We start from the raw sequence: 12049 nt of genomic DNA, 5'->3' as shown, positions 1-12049 counted from the left end.
TCTTACAGTCAAGGTATGTCTTGGAAATGTATCTATACTCTATTTTCACATATGTATATCTATCATATTATGCATTTATGTATTACCAATTTCCTTCATTTAAATAAGAGTAAATTTGATTATTGTGAAGTTAATATTGAGAATTAGATCAACTATTTTGATGCATCGTTTGGTTATGATCTTATTGATCCTTGCTAAATGCTATATTTGATTTCTGTTCAGTTCTGCAAATAGTGTATATCTCTCCTCAGCCTTGAATATCAAGGTCTTGAAGATGTCTGAACTGGTATTATTTCCTTCATTGATTTACAGCTTTGTATTTTCCTCTGTTCTACTTCTGTCTCGCTTTTTGGGTTTGTTCTTATTTGATTGAGTAAATGAAAACTGATTTTAGGAAGGTAATAAGGTCTCCTTGCATGTGTATGATCTAAGTCAAGGATTGGCTCGTCAACTTTCCACAAAATTTTTGGGGAAATCTATTGAGGCAGTATGGTGAGTGATCTCTTTTGTCTCAAGTTGAAAACAGATTTTCTCATAAATGTGTGTTTTGTATTGATGATTAGAAAGCAAAAATGTACTTCCCAAAATCCAATCTACTATTACTTAAACTCAAATTGAATCAAAATACTTTCCATTTTTGTTCAAATCTATTGATTCGTTATATGGGGAGAGATCTGATGTTCCTTTGGATGTGCCATACGCTGAGCCATCCTTCAAAATTAGTGTATTTAAAAAAAATTTATGGGGTACACATACATTTTTTATGTAGATTCTTTTATACATTTGAAAGATGATTCATGTGGCACATCCAAGAGAACAATAGCCCTTACTCGTTATATAGTTCCATCAAACCATTCCCTTATATCCCATAGTATCATTTTCTTTGTATAACCTGGTTATTTATGCCCTTCATCAAACAAGGTTACTTGAAAAAACCCATATCAAAAAAGGCCCTAATTTGGTTTTTTATTTTTGGATAAAAGTAGAAGTTTATTAGTATTCTGAATGTCATTACAAATAATCCAGAAAGACTGGTTTGCTACAAAATCCTGAACCTTTATTGGCCTCCCTAGCTAAAGGTAAATGGGGACAGAATATCAGGCATCTGATGAAGAGATTTCTTGCTAATCTCGACTTCTAGATAAAGTAAAAGAAAGAGGAAAGAAAGGGAGGAGGAATAAACAAGCCTCTACAAGCCTGATGATTTAAAGCATTACCCAAAAAAAGGAAAAAAAAATGAAGAATTATTTGAACAAATCATAGTATCTGATGTTTGTTTGACAGGAATCAACATTTCTTTTTATATTGTCTTTAATGAATCAGGCATACTGGAATAGTCGTGTATGGTAACGAGTACTACTTTGGAGTAGGAATACAACATTCTCCAACTGGAACTACTCCATATGGAGGTCCAGTTAAAGTAATAGACCTTGGCATCACACATATTCCCAAGGATGGTTTTGAGACATATTTGCAGGAGATTAACCCCAAGTATACAAAAGAAACCTATAGTTTGCTCTCTCACAATTGCAACAATTTCAGCAATGAAGTTGCTCAGTTTTTGGTTGGTGCAGAAATTCCAGATTACATACTGAATCTTCCTAAACAAGTTATGAGCAGTCCCATGAGTCTTCTTATGAGTAAGTTCCTAATTATTCAATACTCTATAAGTGCTCTTTTCTAATTTGTCTTCTTTGATTTACTCAAGTCAGATGCTGATTTTGTTTGAATAAGCTCAACAATTTCTTATTATGGATTTTGTTTCTCAAGAAATTTTAATATGTGAAATGATAAGGGACGAGAATAATATGACAAAAAAGTTGAGAATGATGTGTCTTGGGTGATTATTTTTCTTTGAGTGAATTATTTTCATTCCACGGTTCAAGGAATGACACATTATTCCTGTCAACTTTCTTGTCATATTATTCCTATTCTCATTTCTATCAATGAAAAGAAAATTAAGGTTAATCTAACATTCAATCAAATCTTTAACTTAAATTATTATAAAAATACTGAAGCACTTTACTTATACATTATAAATTTTTTTAAAATACGAAATAGTAAGGGTATTTTGGTCATTTGACTTAAATAAATCAACTTTTTCATCAAACAATATTGTCTTGAAGTAATCTGATTATTTCCAAATAATCCTACATCAATCAAACTCTTAAGTTATGTTTGGATGTGTTTATTGAAATTAGAATTTGAATTTTATATGAATTGAAATTGAATTACTATTCAGATTCAATTATCGTGCTTTTTAGAAATCATAGAATTTGAAACTCAAAAAATCATATGTATTCTATTCCATTAGAATTAGATTAGAATTCCTTATTTTAAGTAATCAAACAAACAAAGGATTATGAAGGATTTCAATTCAATTTCTTTTCATCCTTATTTGATGTAGGATTTTCTATGTAAGACCATTTAGAAAGATTCTGGTCTTTTGAAAAAAAAATATGTGATATAAAAAGTGGTTTATTCTAGTTATTTAGTATATAATATTTTAACATGTTATAAAAGTAATGTAAGGATAATTTGCTATTTTATTGATGATTTGAACCATATAATTTGAGAAGGAGGATAGTGATTTATTTGAAACTAATCTAGATCAACCAAGCTCTAAGTAATTGATGTTAATTTATGTGTATGTGACCCAAATATCTTTAATATATAATATTATAAAGATAAAATAAGGGTAATTTGATATTTTATTGATGATTTGAATTATATAATTGAGAAAAAATGTTTGTTAGAATAATAGTTTATTTGAAAATAACCCCAAACAATACAAAAGATCAAACAAACTCTAAATAGATCATGTTAATTTATGTGAACTAAGAGCACTAGATTGATCTTTGACAAGTAATTAGTTATTTCTGTTGCAGTGCCTATGATTAAGCAACTTGAAGCTACACTGAGATCAGGTGTTGTTCCTCAGTTTCCTCAGTTCAAATCTTTTACAGTTTCTTCTTCTCCCCTGCCAACTGCCACTACCATGGTTGTGCCTGAACCATCTGATGTACACACTATAAGCTCGGAAGAAAGCCATTCTTCGAAAACAAAAGCACATGAAAATGTTTCATCGACAAATATTAATAAATCAGTCGCGGCAGAGAGGAAGTTGGCTGTACGAAAAAAAGTTAAAGAGGAAATAACTGCTGAGTTTACCACTATCATGGCGACTGGAAGATTACGCGCGAGTGAAGCCGTGGCTCTGGCAACAAGAAGGGTCATGCAGAGGAATGACCATGCAAACCTTGCACATGGTTAGACACAATATTCTAATGGTCTGTTGATCTTTGCTTCATCTCTTATTAAATGTGTGTTATCATATAAAATATTCTATTCCTGGTTATCATTTTTTAGTCGTGGTGAGATTGATCCATGTTTGTTTACCACTTCTGAAGTTGATATAGTGTTGTTCTAGGGACATGCTTTGTTGTTTATTGAGGTCCACTCTTTCTGGAAATATATTGGGTCCTTTTTTATTGTGTTTTTGAGAGGAAATTTCAGGTGTATCTTCATTTTCCTTTATATCGATTTCAGATAGATTGATTTTGCTGATAAATAATTCATCAACAACTAACAAAATCTCAACCTCATTAAGCACCCTATGGAATGCCAACAATTATTTATAAAGAAAAGTGAATAGCTGTCAAAACTGATGTCTCATTTTTTCACAACAAAATATCTTTGCAAAATCAAAAACCCTGCTAAAGTGGAGACTTTAGACCCATCAGTCTTTGCAATGTTAATTCAGATAAAATCAACTCCAAGATCTTACCTAATAGACTAAAACCACTCATGACTAACATCATTTCCACAAAACAAGGAGCCTTCATCTTATAGAGGAATCTATAAGAGCATCTCCAACGGGCATGCAAATCCTATTGTGCGTGCCCTTTTTCACTCTAACCGGACACAATTCGCAAACCCAAAATGCGTTTGGATGTCTTTATTCTTCAGCCAACAACGCAAATATGCGTTGGCACGGTTCATTCTCCCATTTTGGCCATTTTTTAAAAATGACTCTTAATCTATTTTATATTATATTTTTTATTTATTTTTTATATATATAACCTTATATATCTATAATCAAAATTAAGCCTAACTTTTTTTTTAAGATAAAAGTTATAATATTTTTAAATGTATAGTTAAATAATTAAATTATATTATATTTAAAAATTTATCTAATTTATTTATATTTTATAATTTATTTTATAGTTACGAATAAACATATACATATTTTTTATTTTTTTTTATTAATAATGTTTATTTTAATATATTATGTTTGTTTTATTATATATTATTAACATCATCCTTATTAGATAACCACCTTTTCAACTTCACAAATTTAAAACTGAACAAGGCTTCGTTGTCCCAAAAATAGATAGGACCAAAGACAGGACCACTTTTTCAACTTCACAAATCTAAAACCTCTTGTTAACACTTAATATATAGCTATTAATATGTAATCATAATTCAATGATTAATTGATTAGTTAATATTTAGGTTCAAACATTTATTTCAATTAATTACATCTATTTATTCCTTATTAATTTTCACTCATTCATATATCAGTCTTCTTTCTTAACCTTAGGTTAGATTGAAATAATAGACAACTCTAATGCCTTTGCCTTAGTAATCTTTGTTCATTAGGATCATGCTTCGGTTATGCTAAAATCAAACCATAAAATCATGTTTTAAAAGAGACCGACACTTCATTTTCTTAGTTTATGCTAAAATCAAACTAAGTGACAACTTTAACCCGACTTATCAATTACCTTAAATAAAAATAACCTTTTTGTATTTTTTATTATTATTTTAGCTTAAACTTCTCTAAATGTAATCGCAATAACAAACTCGATTTTTTTACACAATTAGGGAGTGGAACGTCAAAATATAATTTTTAAGGGTGACATTAGAGTTACACCGTTTACACCCTCAACACCAACAGTCAATCAACATGACTACTCCAACATTTTTTTAATATTTTAGCGAGGATTTCCTTTGCAGCCAGGCCGGTCCTGACCTATAATAGGGTCCCATATTTTTATACTTAATATTATTAATTATATATTATATTATTAATCTTAGTTTTTCTCTTTTCATATTAAATATATATTATACAATATATATATAAAATATTATCTCTTTTTTAATTTTTTCTTTCCGTATTATAATATATTAACCATTTATATATTATTTTATAATATTAAAATTAAAAAAAATTATTTAGTATTGTAGAGGTCATAAAATTTAAATTTGTTTTGAGCCCAATTCTCAAGGTTGGCCCTATTTACTGCCGCCACTCTTTGGCGAGTCTGATTATTATAGGGCTGTGATTGAGCTCAATCTTATCTAATCCATTCCATCCCATCCCATCCCATGTTCAAGACTATTTTTAATCACTAACCCGCTTCTTTGTCTTTAGGTAACACCTAAGTCACTCCAACTTTTCTTAGTGAGCCTAAGATATTTTTAAGAAATCGTCCATGGTTAAGATCGTGATTTCTCTTCCCTTTAATTCAAGCACCTTTCTAAATGGTAGTCGGGGAGAGATTCTATGCCAAAATTGACATTTCAATCACTTAAAAAATCATTATCGAGTCCTAAAACGGTATAAGATGAGACCATCGTTGTCTAAGTCGAAAAATTCTAAGGTGATGAAATACAAGGATGAATTCAGGATTTCCTTTTCCATGGGCTATAAAAATTATAAGTATTACACTATTATAGTTAACAAGTGATCATATTAATCAAACCGATCCATGAATACCCATACTAAAATAAAATAAATATACGAATTCTAAAAAGTAACGAGAATATCTGATTTAAATAACAAATTTATATATTTAAAATTATACACACTAGTAAAAAAAAGAGAAATTGACGACCATCTCTAACGATTTATTATAATACCAATCGGTGTAAAGATAATAAAACTGATTGGTATTATAACCAATCGATATAGCCTAGTTAATACCGATCGGTTATAATACCAATTGGTATAGTCCAGAAAATCCGATAGAAACTACGCGACTACTTTCAGCGCTCTTTTGCATGGCCTATACCGATTTGTATTATAACCAATAAGTACAGTTGTCCAATTTATTTCTGACATGGATTACAATCTAAATTCGTTGACAATTTATTTCTGACATGGATTACAATCTAAATTCGTTGATTCACAATTCAATCCTACCTCCAACGGTGCGGAGTATCTATCTTAGCCTCTTTACTATAAAATTTTTTTAGAATCTTCACATCCTCTCTCTACCTAAGAACCCCTAACAGCTTTTGCAAGGCCCCTACATCAAATATTTTCTTATCCGACGCAGTAGCAATGGATGGTGTGTTTTCTGCGATTTATAGAGTTGCGAAATAACCGAGGATGTATTTGGATGGGAGGTGAATGGAGACCCATGGTTTGTAGTGGCGGAGAGAGGCGAAGGAGATGGATGAATCTGAGACGGTGGCGGTGGTGGTTTAGGCGGTCGATTAATCGGAGATCTAGTGATGAGTTGGGGAAGATGGTGTGGTGGTGGGTTAGGCAATCGATTGGTCGGAGATCTAGCAATGGAAGGTGGTCCGAAGAGTTAGTCGCGGAAGGGGAGATGTGAAATTATCGTGATCATGTCCTGTCATGGCAGAAGAATCTTGTTCTTGAATTTTTTCTTCTGGTTTGTGGCTGTCTTCTTCATCTTCTTCATAGGAAGGTAACAATAATATTTGTTAATAGAATAAATGAGTATCGGGGAGAACAGTGGCAGTCTTGGAAACCCTACGAGTAACACGAATGATGGTTCTTGCTTGTGACGGCCCCCACTGTCTTTGCTTTCTTATCGTCGTCGCTGGCTGAGTCTACTTTTTTTGTGTCGGTATTACCCTATACCGATTAGTTGATTCCAATGTGTATTACCTTATACCGATTGGTTAAATTCTAATGGGTAACCCAATCAGCATGCCTTGAATCCTTGAATTTGTAATGTCGAGAGTGCTTCTAGTGATCAATGACGATTTGATTAATCCAATCGGTATTTTCCTATTCCGATAGGTAATCAAGGTATTATCGATCGGTTTATCGATTGGTATATGGTTTTTTTACTAGTGATAGTTGAAGAGAAATTAGGTTAAGAAAATGTGAGAAGTTAATTAATTAGGTTTTAAATAAGTGAATATTAATTATATAAATAAAGAAAATATAAAAGTCTAGTTTAGTGGATTTCAACCTTGTTTGGTGAAAATATAGGGAAAAAAGACACAAACTATACAATAAGAACATAAAGTGTGTAAACACTCGATAAGACGGTTATAAAATATTAGTGCTTATAAACTGTTTTGGAAGAATAAATAATACATCAATTTCCAAATGAATGACTTGCTATATCCACTTAGTTTGTTATAGGGTCAAATATTTATTTTATAAACGATTTAATTTTTGTTTTTAATTTTTTTTTGTTTAAATAACCGAACCAAATTAATATAACTATTTTATCTTGTTTGTTTTGAATATTATTTTATATTTTTTTAATAAACTTTGGAAATAATTTAAAACTAATTTAAAATTAACGGCATAATTTTTTACTCGATATTTCCAATTTAGTATTATTTAAATATAATTCTTAAGTTTAGTTTACTCATCATTCTAGTGATGTTTGTTTATTCCTAGTTATTGACCCACTCTTTATGTATTATTATTATTATTGGTCTACTATTATATATGTTTTAATTGTATTTTGTTGTTAGCTTAATATTATTACATATTTTGTTATTTTTTTAAATAAAAATTATAATTATGAGGGTGACCATTTCTACCGAGTTGATATATTGGGCTATTAACTTGTAAAATTCTGAAATAATATATTGGAAAACTGAGATCGTAACTTTATTCTTTATTTCTTAAATATATCTTCTTAAGTTAATACAATCTACAAGTTAATGCTTTAAAACTATTGTTTCCTATTTAATTTTTATTCTTTTTAAAAAAAAAACTATGAAAAATGGTTATTGTAGTATTATCTTAAAAAAGGTTCTCAAATATATCTTTTTAAATTAATATAATTCATAAATTGATGTTTTTAAAAAAAAAAGTTTACTGCAGAAATAAAAAAAATTGGTTAATTAAAATACTAAAAAACAAATAAGTGAGACAGGGTATGATCTAGCAATTCTCAGCAATTTTCAAGACAGAGTCGTCGCCACACCTCCACCCTCAGCTTGCATTTCAAGACGATTAGAAATTAAAGTAATAATAATAATAATTAATGCTTCTTTTTGTTATTCAAGAGTCTCTTGAATTGTTCGAGTCTCTTGATCTTATCCTTAGTAAATGAGACTTTTTATGTCTCGTAGTTTAATGTCTAAGTTATGTTTTACTTCATATAAGTTATGTAATTTGTTCTTATTTTAATAAGTTCAATAGACAAAATCTCATTCCAGTTTGTTTTTCATTCTCTAAATTTTCTATTCACTTTCTAATATATTTCTTCACGGTTCGATCATCGAAGTCCTGATTGCGACTTTGTTACATGGTATCAGAGCTTTGGTAACATTGGTGAAGAAGGTATCATTGTTATTTGATATGGAAAGTGGTGGTCGTGTAGCTGGATTCGGTTTTGGAGTTGTTAAACCAGTCAAACTAGCGAATATGGAAAACCTGTATGGAATCGTACCTGGTTGGGGAAGATTTGTGGGACATCGTCGTAGACGATGATGATGTAGCTCCTGAGGATGTTGCTGAAAATGCGGAAGCATCGAATAAGCGAAAGAGACTCAATGCAAAGGCAGCATTTGTATTGAAGAGGTCAATCTCCCACAATCTGTTCGAACACATCATCGACTGTGGATCTGCTCGTGAGATCTGGGAAACGCTTGTTTGTCTTTTCAACAAGAAGAACGAGGCTCGTCTCCAGATGCTTGAAAATGAGTTGGCAGCCGCAAAGCAAATCGGATCTGTCTCGGAGTTATTTCTTAAGGTAAAGAACATATGCTCATAAATTTATTTATTGAACCTAGATGAGAAAATCTCAAAGGCTCGAACAAAGAGGCATATTGTTCGAGGACTTTGACCTGAATATACACCATTCATCACCTCGATTCAAGGTTGGGCTCAACAATTTTCACTCGAGGAGTTTGAAAATTTCTTGTCATCTCAAGAGTCATTGGCCACACAAATGGCTGGAACGAGTATAAAGGAGGAGTCGAACAATGCGTTGTTCGTGAAGAAATCGAGCTGGAAAAAGGTAAAGTCGAAGAAGGAAGAAACATGTTAGGATTCTTCAAATATTCCTAAAAAGCTCCTTAAGTGTTTCAAGTGCGGCAAGACTTGACACTTCAAGAGAGATTGTCGAGTAAATTTGAATGAAAATTTTGTTAGTTCAAATCTCGTAGAAAAGTCTAACTAGCGTGTTGAGGAGGACTGGGACTAGGCTTTTCATGTCGATGTGACGACTTCGAAGGAAAAGAAAACAAAGGCGTCTCATGGTAAACATGAAATCGATCAAAGGTGGATCGTCGATTCAGGGTGCACACATCACGTTACTGGAGATGATTCTGTATTCTCGTCGAGTCGAGTTCATAATGGGGGTGGTGACATTATCACGACAGATAACTCGGTTCACGAAGTTAAAAAGGAAGGATCGATTGTCATTGATAATGATAAAGGAGAATCTATTACTTTGAAGAATATCTACCATGTTCTAGGAATCCGAAAGAATCTCTTCTCAGTTGCAAATGCTGTAGACGTTGGAAATCTAGTGTTGTTCGGTCCACATGATGTGAAGTTCTTAAGGAACGCGAAAGAAATCAAGGGGGATGTGGTTCATACTGGAACTCGGATAAATGATCTCTTTGTCCTTTCAACTTCAAATTTGTACATAGAAAATGTGAACGACAAAAGAACTTCTTTTCTATGGCATGCAAGGCTTGAGCATGTCAATATGACTAAGCTCAGTGTTATGTTTCGAAATAAACTTGTCGAAGGTCTACCTGAAGATCTGAGAATTGAGGATGGTAGTGTGTGTGAAGGATGTCAATATGGGAAGGCTTATCGACTTCCATTCGACAACTCTGTATCGAGAAGTAAGGGTCCTTTGGATCGAGTTCATAGTGACTTAATGGGACCAACTCGAACTGCCTCATACTTAGGAAGTAAATATATGTTGATGTTCGTGGATGATTTTTCCCGGTTCACTTAGGTGTACTTTGTGAAAGAGAAGTCTGAAGTGTTTTCTAAATTTGTCGAGTTCAAGAAGACGGTAGAAGGAGAACAAGAAAGGAAAATTCGAGTATTACGGATAGATAATGGTGAAGAATTTTGCTCAAAAGAGTTTGAATTGTTTTGTAGACAAAATAACATAAAAAGAGAACTCTCTTGTCTTGATACCCCACAACAGAATGAGATAGCCGAGAGGAAGATTCGACACCTTACAGAGACTTGTAAGTCTTGTGTCACGACCCATTGGTATGGGGTGCACATGTCGAGCCCATAAGGTGCATTTTCTAGAATATTCCAGGTTTTGTGGTCATTTCTGGAACTCTCTAGAATCCTCTAGGAGTTCCTAGATTTTGGTTGGTCATGGAACTCTCTAGATTTCTCTAGGAGTTCCCTTTTGATGAGTGAGGTCATGGAACTCTCTAGAATTCTCTAGGAGTTCCTCTTTTTGTAAGTAGGGTCATGGAACTTTCTATAATTCTCTAGGAAGTTCCTTTTTGTATGTAAGGTGGAAGAACTCTCTAGAATTCTCTAGGAGTTCTCTTGTATAGGTGCTAGTAGAATTCTCTAGAAACCTCTATAAACCTCTAGGAATTCTTATGTTTAGATTAGTAATAGAAGAGTCTAGAAACATCTAGGACAAGGAAGATCTAGAATGTTCTTCCCACTTGTATATAAACAAGTCTTGGCCATAAACCAAGAACTCAACAAATGTTCAAAACACTCCAACACTTATAATACCTCACTCTTGTAAGCAATAAACAAGATATTCTCCAAGCTCTTTCTCTCTCAAATTGTTCCATCTTCTTACATCTTCTTAGAGACTGACTAGCTAGGATTGAGGCAATCTAGACTAGTGCCGCACAGGACGAGGTGATATTCGGCGATCGAGTTTCTGCCCATGACACTTGGCTGCATATGAAGAATATACCAAAGCAGTTATGGGCAGAAGGCATGAGTTGTGTTGCTCATGTCATCAATCGAGTTCTACTTATCCCAAATGAGTTCAAATCTCTATTCGAGATGCTTTTTGGTTTTAAGCCAAATGTTAAACATTTTCGAGTTTTTGGATCTACTTGTTATGTCCATATTCCAGACTCGAGAATGAGCAAATTGGATGCAAAGGCAGTCAAATGTGTGTTCGTCGTCTATGACCAGAGAAGAAAAGGGTGGCGGTGTATGGATCCATCAACCCACAAATGCACTATGTCGAGAGATGTTGATTTCGACGAAATTTTTCGTACTAAATGTAAGTGGTTGTATCGAATCAAGCGAAAGACTGATGGAAGCATATTTTTCCCATGTTTTTCTTCATATAAGTTCTGTAATCTGTTCTTATTTAAACAAGTTCAATAGACAGAATCTCATTCCTATTTATTTTTCATTCTCTAAATTTTCTATTCACTTTCTAATATATTTCTTCACGGTTCAATCATCGAAGTCCTGATTCTGACATTGTTATAAAGATGATCGGTAAAATCGGCACAATCGGCACGATCAGCACAATCGGCACGAACGATATGGTATCGACTCTAGTAACTAGGTCGTTCATTCATCTGTGAAGCTTGGTTGGAAGGTTAGGGTTTATAATTTACCATGTTTTATAATAGTTAGGATTTATAGTGTACCATATTCTATTATTGCTCTGTTTTGTTGTTGTGTTATGTTATTTATTAAAATGGGAAAAAAGAATAAGGAAGTTAGAGAATTTGTGATGGAAGGAGTAAGGGAGGTAGCTGAAAAAGAAATCGATAGGATTACTAAAGAAAAATTATCCATGAAAAGTAGGAATGCAGCAAAGGTAAAGAACCAATTACTGATATAAATTCT

The 12049-nt window shown here is 32.6% G+C and overlaps 1 protein-coding gene across 1 annotated transcript; it reads left to right on the top strand.

The window, feature by feature from the left end:
- Positions 1-216: 216 nt before the first annotated feature.
- LOC124931674 (desumoylating isopeptidase 1-like) lies at positions 217-3503 on the top strand. Its single transcript, XM_047472201.1, has 4 exons — positions 217-286; positions 395-492; positions 1324-1640; positions 2889-3503. The coding sequence occupies exons 1-4, from the start codon at positions 275-277 to the stop codon at positions 3272-3274; spliced, it is 813 nt and encodes a 270-aa protein (XP_047328157.1). The 5' UTR covers positions 217-274; the 3' UTR covers positions 3275-3503.
- Positions 3504-12049: the final 8546 nt, after the last annotated feature.

This window comes from Impatiens glandulifera, chromosome 1, assembly GCF_907164915.1.
Source record: "Impatiens glandulifera chromosome 1, dImpGla2.1, whole genome shotgun sequence".
NCBI classification, from domain to species: domain Eukaryota; kingdom Viridiplantae; phylum Streptophyta; class Magnoliopsida; order Ericales; family Balsaminaceae; genus Impatiens; species Impatiens glandulifera.
The sequence above is the reverse complement of the archived record's forward strand: the minus strand, read 5'-3'. Positions and strand labels throughout refer to the sequence as shown.